Source organism: Halyomorpha halys, unplaced genomic scaffold, assembly GCF_000696795.3.
Source record: "Halyomorpha halys isolate HHAL.00 unplaced genomic scaffold, Hhal_1.1 Scaffold459.1, whole genome shotgun sequence".
Lineage (NCBI taxonomy): Eukaryota > Metazoa > Arthropoda > Insecta > Hemiptera > Pentatomidae > Halyomorpha > Halyomorpha halys.
Genome location: NW_027116111.1, coordinates 90,737 through 106,739, shown reverse-complemented (window position 1 = coordinate 106,739; position 16,003 = coordinate 90,737). Strand labels below are relative to the sequence as shown.

The 16,003-nt window shown below is 28.8% G+C and overlaps 1 protein-coding gene across 1 annotated transcript; it reads right to left on the bottom strand.

The window, feature by feature from the left end:
* Positions 1 to 513: 513 nt before the first annotated feature.
* Positions 514 to 15,474, bottom strand: LOC106683052 (AT-rich interactive domain-containing protein 5B; the record flags this gene model as incomplete). The annotated part of the gene is given in 9 exon segments (XM_014424261.3): positions 514 to 4,696; positions 6,681 to 6,906; positions 9,195 to 9,383; positions 9,778 to 9,865; positions 10,450 to 10,600; positions 11,785 to 11,965; positions 12,426 to 12,538; positions 13,112 to 13,348; positions 15,285 to 15,474. Coding segments are annotated over 9 exon segments (1,842 nt in total), but the record flags the coding sequence as incomplete, so codon positions are not given.
* Positions 15,475 to 16,003: the final 529 nt, after the last annotated feature.

Below are 16,003 nucleotides of genomic sequence, written 5' to 3'. Positions count from 1 at the left end.
AATAGAAATTTTGGTTATTAATAAATTGTTGAAACTATTAACTAATTATATATATGTCTATATAGTTGACCGTAAAAATTGATATATAAGAAAATAGTTTACAACTATTTTTGTTTCTCTTTTGACCGCAACCCAGACCATCTTCTTATATATTTACTAATTATTTTTCTTGACTACAACCCCATGAGACCATTTCCTTCTATTTCATATATAGTAAATCATCTATTTGTAATAAGACAAATTATTTTCTTTACACAGGCTAAAATTTGGCTGTGGTGTAACTGGAGAGTCTAGAAAATGTCCTACAAGTTTTTTCAGAAATATTTTGTATAAAAAATTGGGTTTTCTTTTTTTAATACAAACATCATCTTGAATTACCATTCTGGTCAACCATACCATGTGAAAATTCATGTGATTGCTACCTGGTGTAATCATGCAATACTCCATCTCCATTTATGACATCTTTATCATACATATGTAAATAGGGGAATTAAAATAATAGTGACAGTAATATAAGTTGTAGGTATATATATTTATGTATATACATATATATTTCCATTATAAAAGTAAAAGATGTACATAACTTAAGATAACTTAGTAAGACATCACAGTAACTAGATAAAAAAAAGCCAACAACACACTTTCGATTTGCCATATTGATATAAATTTTTACTTATTTTTAAATATTTTTAGAAGCGTGTAATTTTAAACCAACTGGGAAGGAAATAGAACACTGACAGTATAGGGGTACATAGCACATATAAATATAAAAGAACCACTATTAGATACCCTAAATTACTTGTCATTTATGTCTACTCCTACTTATTTTTTAAAGAATAGATATATATTTGTATTATTTAGAAGAACAATTGTTATACGATCCTTCTTTCAAAAAGTATAATGGCAATGGGCTCTTTCCTTTTTTTTAAATAGGTATTATAAAAATTAATTTCACACATTTACACCACGTGCTTCCAATTTCCAATGCACTCGATCAACTTCACATTTTTTATATAAAGCTGTAATTTTCAAAACACTAAAAATCTATAACATCTACTATCTACCGCTATTTCTAACATCTAATTTTCACATTTTCAATTACAATAAACTGTACAGCTATACTGATTTACTCTCACATAAAAATATACAAGTTAATTTTTAAATTAAAAAAAATATATAATACAAAAGAAATGTGGGTTGAAATTCAAAAATTGTGCTTTAATGTTTTTTCCTAAGAAATAGAACAAAGAAAAATATAAACAATCAATTTGGAAATATAATTACAACTTTGAAGCTGTTCTTTCACCCACTTTTCGAATAATATATGTTATGTAATTCCCCTTCAGTTTTAAAGCATTAACTTACATTTGCATCCATAAAATAATATTTAACTCTGTATGTATATTATATATATATTCTTATGTATAATTTCTTAAAAAATTATTTTGTACAAAACATTTCTACTGACTAATATTCATCACAATAACTTAAATATTAAAAACCAAATGATTGATAATCATTTTTTTTTTTTTACATGGCTTTGATGTATACATATATATATATATTTTCAAATCACATTATCTACAATAAAACACTTAGAACAGTGAGTGATTTTTTTTTTTTTTTCGATTAAGTAATATTTAGAACATCTATAAAACTAGGTAATATCAATCTTTATTGTTATTTCCACATTTACTCTAATAAAGCTATTTTTCCTTAACTTACTTAAAAAAAAAAACTTTTAACACACAATATGTGACAACAAAAACAATACTAGTACATGTACTATTAATATATAAAACACAAATGAACACAATATTTCTGATAAATAATAATATTGTCAATATATTGGCACTGAAACAAATCCCATTAATGGATAAAAATAAACTTGTATCTAACAAAAGTTAAAAGATCCATACTGATAACAATCGGTCGATATGGCTTGGGAATTTTACCAGTTGCATATTTTTTAATGTTAGTATAAAAATTTATTAGTCTTTAATATTTAATAATCAGTCAGAATAAAAAGAAAATATAGATAGCGGCTTAATATTGGACCTTCATAAATTTATGAGTTAATCACCAGAGCCCAGATTCTTATGCAGTTGCATATTTGTTTCTATGCCTTTATATTTAAACATCTTACTAAATTTCCTTAAAGACAACAATACAATTAGTCAAGTTTTATTTTAAATATTTTATGTTTTTTCATCGAATACTATATGATATATTCCGAAGTTTTTTACTGCATAAAAATCCGGACTTTGTCACCTTAACTGGGGTTAAATTAAGAAATTTTGATAAATTGGATGAGGCAAATAATAAAATACGATGGAACTAAGCTATTCTCTCATATATTGTTGATGTTTACACCGATTTTTTTTCTTCAGGAAACCTTTAATTTTTAATTCAAAAAAACTTTCTTAAAATTGAATGAAATATAAATATAAATGTTTGTATAAAAAAATAAAAAAAATGAATATTGGTAATAATGGAAATATGAAGAATGATACATGAAAAAGACAAAGTAAAATTGCACATTCATACACCTTTACTCATCAAATTTTTTTTTTCTAAAAAATTGAAAAAAATTTTGTTTTTGTATTCAATTACATCTGCATGTCAAAAATTCATATTCTGAATTCAATCTATTGAAATGTCTATATATCAACTTTTTTCCAAGAAAACTTCAAGTTTGATATGTAAAGGTTTCAATATAGTTCAAAGTTCAGTAATTGCTTCAACAACAACCTCATAGGCAACTTATTGTTATTCAGTATGAAAATTTTACAACAGTATTAAAATAAAAAATTTCTGATAGGGAAATTATACAATTTAAATAATACCGCTACAATTACAGACATCTTTCAATAATAAACTAGATGTTAAATAAACATATGTGGTTTTCTCAAACATTAAAGCTATATCAATATAGACAAGATATTTTCCTTATATGATTATTAATAATAGTGTTAGAGTTCAAACATTATCAGTGTATTCATATGTATATATATATATATATATGTATTTACAAAAACGTATCTAAGCTACATAATTAAAAAAACATGGCCCTAGTTTCTTTCATTTTAAAGTTGACATATACAATCTATAACATCTAATATCTTTTTATTTTTGTACTATATAAAATATATATTTATATTCGATACAGGAAATAGAATCTGAATATTAATGTGTAATTTTCAGTCGCAATCAGTTTTTAATGTTTAAAACGTCAACATGTTATTTAATTTTTAGATGTGTAAGTTTAAAAATGTAAACAAGAGGTTGACTTATTCCAGAATGAAATTTCCTCATATCAGCCATAGTTTTACTTTAGGAAGAAATAAATATGTCTAACTTCATACATTAAATATAATTTAATTTAAAAGTTCAATAATTTTTTTAATATACTACTTCAAAGCACTAGATAATATAATTGCACAATTTTAATTGTAACTTTTCTGTTACATTTTATCCTGACAGTTTTTCTCTTTTACACCCAATTTAAAATTGTTGGGTGCCCTAATAATAACTGCATTTTCAATTATATAAAAAATGTTATATAATTTTGAATTAAAAGTCACTTTAATTGATATATGCAAGTCCAAGTCGGTAAAATATAGCTTATTTTTTCCTTGTTTCAGGCTCAATTCAAAGCCTCTTCGTTAAAGCTTAAAGTTTTATTTCAAACAGTATACTGACTGCTTTAAAATGGCCTAAAAATCTAACAATCAGTTTCATAAAAAATTGTTTGTTTTTTTGTTAACATCTTTAAATGGGGAATTAAAATTAATTCAATGAGCTTGTAAAACCCAGTTATTTATTTATTTTTTGCTATATAAACAAGTTACAGATTGAAACAGTTTTGGTGACGATGAGTACCCTTCAGTCTTACATCTCAACTTTTGAATGATCATACAATTACATATTACTAAGGCCATACAGGACAGCAAGGAATGTTACTAAGCAACATGATTACTTCATGCTAATGCCGGATCACTTCTAGATATACTATGCTTAACAAGGAACTTTACCCCAATATAAACAGCCCACAGCGCAGGGTGTTATCCAATTTTGCACTATTGTTATTATCAATAAATCTTGATATACTGATTTTGAAAAAATTACAATTTGCAAAAATTAAGATGATCATGTGATATACAATAATATTTTGATTTGGGTGTGATTCAAAAATAAACAGAAGGATTAAATTAAAGAGTAGGTTTATATCACTTAGACGTTGGTGTCTGACCCACGAGCGTGATGGATGTAGTCCCATCCAACGAGGGGAAGACTTGTCTCCGGAGGAGTTCCCTGTAGACCATATGTGGCAACTGCTGTGGGGGGTAAGGCCTAGGGTACATGTTATTATAGATTGCTGAGGCAGAGAGGTACACTTGGCGATGGTCAACGACAGGCATGTATGAATGCTTGTAGGGATATTGGTACCCTAGAGGTTTTGGGGCGAGTGGTGGCAGAGTTCGAGACTGTGGAGCGATTGGTGGTATTTTAGGTTGTACTTTAGGAGGAACCAGGGTTATTTCAAGATTTGATCCGATGTTGATCCGTGGTTTCGTCCTTAAATCGAGAACTTCTCCTGATGGAGCAGGTGGTGCAACGAAGACTTCCTTGGGGTTACCATAGATTGTCCTCTTACTACTGCTTCCACTACTGCTACTGCTGCCACCAGAAGGACCTATCATGATAATAGTAATTAATACATGTAAAAAAAGAACACCATGATACATATGACTATGAAAATATAACACTAGAATGGGTCTCTGATCATAAAGGTTTATAGGTTATGTAGGGAAGTTATAGGGTAGGTAGATTATAAAAGTTGATTGAGCATGACACAGGTTTGGCATACTCCTATTCTCCTTCAAAGCAAAAGGGAAGCCAAAAAAAGGCCAAACCCACACAGGCTAGGTTTACATTGATGTTAATATGAATAGCCGCCATTGTATTCTAAACTGAAACAAAAGGCTTCACTTCTTCTGCCAGCTTACCTCCTTCATAATTATTATTACAGAACCTTCACTTGGTGCTAGTAAAACATATCATCTCAAAGCTGTCGACTGAGCTTAAAGAGAAATAGTCAAGGAATAGATGGAGTGCTTTGGCCTAAGGCCAGTAACTTTTTTTAATTTTAGAAGTACAAACGACCTATTGCCAACTTTAAGAGAGTCAAAGGTGTATGGGTAGAGGTACTACCAAATACTGTGCTATGGTATTTGATTGCTTTGCAGGATTAAGATATAGCCCACAGGGTAAAGAGAGAACTAGGTAAAGAAGGTTTCCTCCATAATGTGGGCAACCCTTTTGGATTTAATTAAGAAAACAAAAAACATAACAATAAAAGGATAATAGGTGTATATAAAACAACATGCAGTAAGGAATCAATCAATATTTTTGTTGTGTTTCATAAGTTTTATCAATAATATTTTCATTTCATAATGAAAACCCTATTCAACAGATATAGGGCCATGTTTATGATACGAAACAAAAATTCTTGAAAAATGATCAATTTAGCTTATCACCATGATCATAAGCACGGAATGAATTTATACTACTTCAAGAATTGCCTTCCCCTCTTCATTTTACTGGGCAGCCACATGCAATCACTCCATCGATCTATGGTCTTTCCATCCGGGCCAATGGGTGGAAAACCCAGCTTCTTCGGAAAACCTATCCATCTGGGACTTGCTATTCGGATATACTTTACCACATCCAGCTCCTTATATAAGTTGACCAGTACGTGGTTATACTTGATTCTCTTATCATTGTTTCCCTTGACTGAGCCATTTATCTTGAGAAATATCTTCCTATTGAAAAATAGTAATTTTCTCTTGCAGGCTTCCATTATCGTCCATGTCTCAGACCCATATGTCAGAACTGGTCATATAAGTACTTAGTATAGGAGCAGCTTTATAGATCATGGTAGTGATTATCTTTTCACATACTTCACACCATGATAACACCTATTTGTAACTAGCCTTCTGGTTCACGTCGTTATTTGTGGTCATTACTGATTCCCCGTACTTGAATCTTTGTGAATATAAAGCCTGTATCTTGTATTCTAGCTTCTCTCACTACACTATCTACATCTAGATAAAAACAAATATCTCCTTATCTCAGGACTAATTTGGCCTTAAACGTATTTGAAAAGTTTCCTTGTACTTTTGGTAGGGATTGTTACAGGGACTCTATTGATATAGCTTATTAAACACAATTTTACAAATAGTTGATTGGTTCCTTTTTCTATATGTCAGCTCATATACCCCACAATCTTCCTTGAATCGCCTTGACACCTATAAAAAAAGGATTAATAGGATTCCATTGAGGTTGACAAAAAAGACCAACAGATCCAGTTTTGAATATTTCATCCACTTTTACATTTTAATGGTCGATATGGATATAATTGTAAGGGATTGGAGCAGGCTCAATAAAACATACATTCTTGTTTCATCTTATTCTTTCTACAAATGTTTCAAGCCACATTGTACATTATAATAATAATGGAAATGTTACATTTTGCTTCAGTAGGATTACCATAAAAGGGGAAGTAAAAAATATTTTAATGTTTCAGAAACAATAATTATAAAAAAGGTTAAAGTTAAAGAATAAATTTATATTGAGAGTTTCTTAATTAAATTAATTATAATTATAAATAAAAATACCTGGTGGTGAAAGGAGATGTGGAAGATCTGGAGTGACAGTGATGGAAACTTTGGACTCCCTGAACATAAGAGATGCAGGCCTTGGTGGAGGAAGGACCGCTTGCTTTATCACCGAGGCCCTGCTGCTAGCGCTGATTGGGGTAACGGGAGTCACTTCCAAGCCTCCTTCCTTTAGGATTTCCAGCTTCTGCTTTTTTAGGAGTGGGCTCAGTGCCCGAGGGGTAGCCTAGATAAAGCATTAAAGAAATTAACACAACTTTTTCTAAACTAAAAGTTACTTTTGTACAAAAATTGATAGTTACATATATAGATTTTAACTTTTGTTTAAGTTTTAATAGAACATTTACGTACCATTCACCAAATATTTTTTGAAAAAGTGATTTATTGTTGATGGTATTTAGTTTATTTTACTGTATATTATGAAGAAAATAGTAAGGATTCTGTTATGCGTTATTGTTTATTGATTTTATATGCTGATGTTTCAGCCATATTGTGTGTGCTAATTTCAAAGCACTTTCGTCTTTAACAATAGTGGTTGCACTACTTATGAACAGTATTTCAGTATTTTAATAACATTTACAACAAATGTGAATTATATAAATAAAAGCACAAAGAATTTTGATTTTATTTTTTCATGTTCGATACTGAGGTAGGTCTGTAAATTTGTGAACAGTTATTTAACCATTTTTCACTTCATAAACATCTTTATAACTGTTATTGTTACAAAATAAAGGGGAGAAGTTATTATTTCATTTTTAATAGGTAAAATCAATAATTCAACCTTAAAAAAACTAAAAGAAAAATCCCTTTTCCCAAAGATTAATGGTTTATTCATAAAAATAAATAAGGAAATTTATGAAAGAGAATTTTTATTTGTTACATCGATGGCTTAATTCATAGTAGTGTTAAGTATATTTCCACTAAATTTTTGAAAAATACAATCAAAGGTTCTCTCTTTTCGGAAAATTACAACTTTTCAATTAATTTTCCAAAAAGTGAGAGACTTTAATTATATTTTTTGATAAGTTAGTGAAAGTCTACTTAGGACCATTTTGAAGTAAGCCACCAATATTGCCTTTATTAACCATAATAAAAATAATAGAAAAAATTATTCTATAACTTCTGTGAGAATTTAAAACTAAAAGAGTTCTGGTAGAAAAATATAAAAAATACAACAATTGCTATTGTTCTCGCCATTAGAAACTCATAGGTTCTAGAGGCATTATTATTGTGTTATTAATTCCGTAATGTGGTTTATTATTATGATTATAAAAATAAATATAGATAAAAATGTTATTAAATGATAATTAATACTGAAAATGGGTCTCTATTAGTTTAAAGAAATATATTCACAACCATAACAATAGAGTTTAGCACAACCATAACAATAGAGTTCACAAATAAACAAAGAATCCTTTTTTCCTAATAACTTAAAGTTACAGAACACAAAATAGATGCAGAAAAAGAGATAACACATAAAGAGATGGTTATGGATGAAAATATTTTTGTACGTACATTTCTAGTTTTCGGTTTTTGATGTTGATTGGTGAGGAAATGGCTTATTTATTGATGGCCAAAAACAACACTGACTTGTTATGGCTTGAACATTGAATGTTTTTAGACTTTGCTAAAAGTGAATTAGCCTTTTTTAGACAGCAAAACAAAAAATTCAAAACTTATGAATGCTGTCAAGAGGCCATTAGCAAACATTCAGCCATTTTGGGTTTAAGAAAAATAATTTTATCAATTTTGAAACTTGGTGTAACTTGTAAGTAGTTATTTGAAAATGGCAATTTAGACTTAAATTGTGTGTGTAAAAAAAAATTATTACAATTTAAAGAGAAGTCTTCCATAATCCTCATGAATGTCACCTTTGGTTCAAGGACATATTTAAAGTGGGACAGTATGAAGACTTGCACAAAACAAGTTCATAGTGCTTTTTTTAACCCCCCACCCTAAGTATATCAGGTCAGAGATAAGACATAGTGGAAGTCGAAAATTCTAATTGTGAGCATCTTAAAAACACATCATGCAAAATAAAAAATATATTTTCACCAATATATATTTAAATTTAATATTTCTGAATTATAATCTTAAATTATAAATTTAACTTGTTATTATTTAATACTAATTGATTAATTGAATTAATTAGTTATAATTGAATAAACTATCACTGAATTATTTTTCTATTACTGGCTTAATGTTAAATTGTATTTATTTCTCATGATTTTTGTGATAAAATCCAAATTTAAAATGAATAAATGGCGGATTAAGTCATCGGAAGTTTATTGTATTTTCATCGAGTCCACTTCAAATATCAATCAGTGAAATTATATCACTATAATTAATAGAGGCAGTTCACTTTTGGAAAAATCTGGATTTATTTCTAAAAATATATTGGAAAAATTGATGAAATGATCAAACTACACATAGCATCAGTTTGTTATGCTATGGGTTAATATAGGTTAGTATATGTTAGGAATGAGGTAATCAAGAAACATAGAAGAAACTGACTGTGACCGAGATAGGCAATCTCTTTCCCCTGTCTTCGTTCTTGATGGGAGGCTCGTCGCTAACAAGATCTATTATTTCAGGCTCGTTTGACAGCTTCCCCTCAGATTCCTTTTCCTGAGGGATGTTCTCCTTACCACCAGTTGTTTTTTCCTGCTTTAACCTGATGTTACGCAAGGAGGATCCCTTAGCCTGCAAAAATTGTAATAAGCTAATAAATATCTAAGTTTAATAAAAATTAAATGGACTTCTTATAGCGTTTATATCCTTATTTGTTTGTATATTCCAACTACAGCAGACCCCATCTTACCCTTTTTCATTTAAACCAGAGGGATAGTTTAGAAGTATAATTGAAGAGGAGAATAGTTAAGAAGGAGTCAACTGTATTTATAAAGTGCATACAAATAATCCTTCGCGAAGAATATAATTCATCAAAGAAACTGAGACTATATTCCATATAACTTTATTTTTATTTAATTTCTGCACATAAAGTTAATATAAATAATGTTTCACTTTAATTGATAGGTTCATTATTTTGAGATGATAATATAAGATTTCATGCATATTAAAAAATATATATTATTACTTGTGGAGATGTAATAGGTGGAAGACAGGGTTTCAGTTTTGGTTGAGTTTTCACACCGTTGACATGTCTTTCATATGGAAGAAGTAACCTGTAAGATTAAAGTTGAGGATTGAATTAATTTGGGTAATATTTAATCAGCCATATCTTAATCCCAAAAAAGAAAAACACTTTGGTTAGCTAAAGTGATCTGTATTTTGTTTTAAAAATTATCAGTGAAGACAAAAATTCATCACAGATTTATTTTAGAATATTAATCAAAATGATTTAAGAGAAAATGTTTTTCACCCAGTGAAGGTGAAATATGGTTCGTCAGGAAAAAAAGTGATATTCCCACAATATTGTTCTGAAGATAATGTAATAAAAAAACTCTAAAATAAACATAAGTCACCTCAGTGATAAATTTATACTAACAAGTACATCCAAGAGTTGTACAGTTGAAGATAGTTTTTATATGACATGCATGCAAAAAAAATGTGTATATAAAATAAAATTTAAATATTATATTTCTATTGATATAATAAAAAAAACACATGGCCTCAACGGGGTTCAAATTATTTGTTTTTAATCACTTTGATTGACAGTATCAATTAAAACTGAATAAAACTAAATAAAAAAAGAACAACTATACAGTTGTTAATAATAAAATTTAATGATTTATTATGAAATAATTACTTTTCATAGTGTCTACGAGAAAGTGTAGCAGCACTTGTACTGGTCATGTCGCCTCCCATAACTTCATAAACATACTTCCAAAGCTTTCCTGCAGTTACAACATCATAACCTCCTAAGTCAGTCACTTTCTTGAAGAATTTGTACAGGTTGACTATAAAAAAAAAGTTATTTGATATATTCATGGCTTGAGTAAATGCTGACAAGATTGTTTTATTTGTCTTGGATATTTATTTTTAATTGAGCAATAGAATGGCTTAGTATTTATGTTTTAACAGCATGCATAATTAAATAATTATTTTTCATAGTGTCCACGAGACAGAAAAATGAGATAATATTGCTTAATCATAATTAATAATAAATAAATAGTTAAATAGGATCGCATGTGAAGCCATTTGTGGCATATTTGTAAAATAAAATAAAAGTAAATAATATTGCTATAAAAAAAAACAAAAAAAAAAAAAAACAGCAAATCATACTTTTGAATTTTTCAATAATTTCATATTATGGATACCTTATGAGAATATTATTAATATAAGTAGGTTATTAACTGACAAGAATTTAATTTACAATAGTCACCACAACAAAAAATGGTGGGTTCGAAAAATTGTGGCACTGCAAATTCTCACTACAAAATCTATCTCACCATTCACAAATAAAAAGTTAGGGATTCTTTATCATTTAACTCTTCATTGTAATAAAATATAGATTACTTAAATTAATTGGTAGCAATAATAGTTCAATTGTAATGAAAATAGAAATAAAAAAAAATGTTGAATAGATGCATAAAATGTCCTAAAATTAATTATTAAATTAAAGATTTTCAAAATGTAACTTATCTTAAAGCAAACAATATGCATAATGTGTTGTAGTCAATTAAACATCCCATAACTGTAATTTAATAAAAACATAATAAGTTACATTAAATAAAAATTGAGAAGAAAATAAAACTCAATATCTATAATAAATCAATAATCATCAATAAACTGTGTTATCATTAGGAGATAATTTTTGGTTCAAATTTCAGGATCAAGTTAATAATGGATCTAGATAAGAAATTTAAAAATATACTAACATCAGAAAACCATATATTTATAATTTTGATCTGCTTGAGTAGATAAAAATTATCAATATTCCATCCTTACAACTGAGCGTAACAGGAGAATGGGTAACATGGGATGGTTTTCATTTGCAAATGACAAATAAAGGTTAAGTTGGTTCAGCCATTGCTAAATTGAAGCTAAGTGCAGAAACATTACAAAATTTCCTACCAACTAATTTTGTGATGGCTACTATAATTTCTTCATTAGTAGATGTGCATGGGAGAACATGACTCACCTTCTTTAAAACCTACAACTGGGATCCTGGAAATTGGTGTTTTCCTGTCTTTCATGAATATGTGCAGAGCACTCATGAAATTCCTCTCGTCAACTGAAGGGCCTCTGGTAGGTCTTTTTGTTACTTCGAGGGTACACCTCAACCTTGGTTTCACCGTTGCTGGTTTAGGAGGAGGTTTAGCCTGGACAAAGATATGTAAATAAATATTTATTTGACAGTGTATCCATTCCAATAATAGCATAAAATGTGATAAATTTTTATTCGAGCACAAATTAATGGACATATATAAAAGATGGTAATAAGTTTTAGGCCTTAAAACACTACAAGCTTTTTGAAAAGAATATGAATGACATGTCTCTTTTAATAATCTTAAATACTATATATTAAACTTGTAGAAATTATTCTTCTCCATGCCTTTCATAATTTTCTTTAGACTAAAAATCTGATTGATAGTGTAAATAAGTTATGTGGTCAATAGACTTTCTTCACATAAATGATCTACTTTCAGAATCAATGTAAATTTTTTTTTTATAATGTGTATTATGTAATAATTAATATATACATTAAGTTGAAAAATATTGATAAAGTGAAAGAATATTTAAATTAAATTAAAATATATATTGAATAAAATATATATTGACCTTTGAAGTGGAGGAACTGGCTGTTGATTGAGAGCTCTCACTCTCTGTTTCTGATTCAGTAGGAGACTGGGTTGCACGTTTACGCTTCCGAGGTCGTCCTTTTAATTTTGGAGCTGTTTTCGAAATAGAAATAATTTTATATTAACTATGTATGAAAAAAATATATACATGAAACAGACATCATGATAATGGACACTAAATGAACCACTGGATTCATTTTTAGTAACATTAACTTGCTTTGATCTCTGAACCAACCCTTCAGCTTGGACATTCCTTTTACCCCACTTTTCTTTTTTAGATTAAGAAGGACCTACTTAAAATAACTATGCTACCTTGATAAACCAAGGACAACCTAGGAGGACCAATCAGTTACCCATATCTCGCTTATTCCCAGAAAAACAAATCTTGATTCTCAGAAAGGTTTCACAGTTCAAGGTTGCCTCCTGCTTCAGTAAATTAATGTACCCATTATATTCTTAACTGGAAGTGGTTACTTAATTATTTCCAGATAACTGTACAAGTATTAACTAAACTCTACTTTTCTTATTTTGGAATATCGATTGCAGATATCCTCAATACATATGATTTCATGCAATGATTAACAACATTAGAATTTTAACAATAGATATAAAATACTTTGAATTTTATATATAACTGATAAGATAAGATAAAGCTAATAAAATGACCTAGATGATTGCAGAGTAGTTCATGACCCTCAAGCTCGGGATAATCAAATGTTTCTTTACAGAAGAGGATCCTTGTGTTCTTCCAAGGAGCAGTAAACCCACCAAGTGCCACTACCATTGAAGTTCTTAACCAATCTTCTTCGACGCCTTGCAGCCTCTTCATGACCCCTCTGTATCTACAGTAGCGAGGATAGCTGAGAACAACCACACCTGTCTGAGTTTCCCAGTGGTTAGACTCTGAAATGTATGAAAAAATAAAATCAATAAAAACATCTAGCAATTTATTTATATAAGTACATAATATAAACTAATATGAAAAATTATCTAAGAAATTAATTTAAAATGGAAAAAATACATAATCCAATATATTAATAGATTATTGGGTGGTTAGCTAACAAAAACTCACCTTCTAAATATATCCTTGGAAATGGTTATTTATTAATTTTATTATTAATATTAAACATACAAAATTAAAATAATACTACTAATAAGAACTTGGAAATTTTCTTTCTAAGAAAGAAATCATAGACAAAAAGTATATTAATATAAAAAGAACATTAAGAAAGTATTGTGAAAAATACTTATTTCTAATTAATTAATTGCACAGAAGTAATTCTTATGATTAGAACACCTGAAAACAATAAAATAATCGAATGAGCAAGAAAAAGTTTCAGTAGTAATTTTCATATTTATTTAGTTCATTCAGATGGAAGCTCCAAGAATGATACATGTATAATGGAAAATAAATTATAAGAGGAAAAAGGTAATTGCACCTTGAATTATGGGCTAAACATGTTATTCTCTAAATAAATAAAATACTGTTTTATTCCTTTGTAGAAAGTACTAGCCTATATGTTACTGGAATTTGAGGGGATAAAGCAAAAGAAAAAGTTATTAAGAACGAATAAGGACACCTGGAAGTTATGTTGAGCTATTTCCAGACTACAACATTTCTGTATGATCGGACATTATACAAAGCAAAATGATCCTCTACACAATTGAAACACAAAGACTGAAATGGTATGGCCCCATGGTAGAAAAACGGTGTTATAAATAATATTCTGAGAGAGAGGCGAAAAACAAAACAACCCAGGAAGAGCTGGAGGGTATTGCTGCCAAAGGGCTAAAAGAAGTCTGGCAAGACAAAAAAAAAATGACAAAACTTTTTAGGATCATTAAGCAACTAAACAACTAAATTTTGTATAAAATTTCTTAATAAAAAAAAATGTAGCTGGCATATTATTTGTAAATAATAAATAATTTTACAAATTAGATAAATTTTTTTGGTTCCGACCATTTATCCTACAAAGAAATAATTAAGTCAATCACTCCTTCCAGTAAAAATTTCACTAAGCTTGTTATACAGTTAATATTCATAAGTTAAAGGTTAATAAACCAGTAAGTTATTAAGCCTTGTCAATCAATTTGGTTGGTCTAAAAGGGCATAAAAGAGGAAGGTCATAAACGCCCTTGTCAATTAGTTTTAGAGGTCAAGATCTAGTCAGCTAAATTACTTTCGTATAAAATACAATGATAGTCTGATAGCAGTATTTAAATACAATATATGGAATATTTGATTTGAACAATACATTGAACAAAACAGAGACCAATATTTCCAAAAAAATATATATAGAAAAACATTTAAGAAATGTAGAACTGAAGTACATTTATACAGTTAAATAAAACATTTATTGAACAACTATTTCCTTAAAAAAATATTATACTCACAGGTAAATATAAAATCATCTCTACAATTTTATGAAATTAGAAGATAAGAAGAAATAGCTGATATGTATGTATGAACACTTTATCAGTTAATTTGAAAGTAAAATTAAAAATTAAGAAATATAATATCTGTAACTTCAAACCCAAAGAGTAAAAGTTGAGATATTCGTTAATTCAGTTAATTTGACAATAATACATATTAATGACAGTTGTCATAATTGTGACAAATTACTATTGCGGATATTGAAGTTCTTGCAAAGAAATAGTACAGAACGCTTATGATACATTTATGAATATTTCTATGAACTATTATAGGCAGAACACTAAACAACTGTAAAAAATATATTTATGTGTTTTTATTATGCAACCACAAGAAAAACAGCATGTAAATACATTATGTACAGGAGCCTGACTTGCCTACCTTTCCCATGTTAATTACAACTGTTACCTAATGCTTCCTTTTCTTTATTGACATCATCCATATCTATGGTAAAAGAATAAGGTGGTGTGAGTGAAGCTGGAGTCCCTTTCCCCCAAACCGCGCCGAGTCCCCAATGCCAATCCGTAGCATGAGTGATCCATGTCAGCAGGTCTTCGACGCGTATGACAACTTTCTCTGTTATTGCAAGGACTTCATCCTGAAAAAATAAATGAATTTGTATCAATAATTGTATATTAATCAAAATAAATTAAACTAACATAACACCTATACAGTCTACAAAAATATTCAGTAATAAACACCAACAAAAAATGAGCCTTGTTTTATGTGGAGAAGGTTGGAGAGTGCTCTTGTCAGAATCTCTGCCTGAGCTCTTTGATGAAGACCTGAAATTCACATCGAAACGTCATCACAAATAAATAGTATTGTCTATTTGAATTTATTTGCTGACCGCATTTCCCCTCCCCCCGACCATCTTCTCCACATATTAATCTACTGCCAACAATTAACACCTCAAAGCCTTGTTTTATATTTTACACAACAGTATTAAACACATAAATAAATGAATAATGACTCAAGTTATTAAGTTTTAATAAGTTATTAAAAATGAAAGATATTTTTCCTTAAAATTTTCCAGAACTTTAAAGGAAAAAAATTAGAGCACAAATATATGTTTTAAATACAACGAATTATTAAGAATTGATGATAATTTGATCTTCAGATTAATA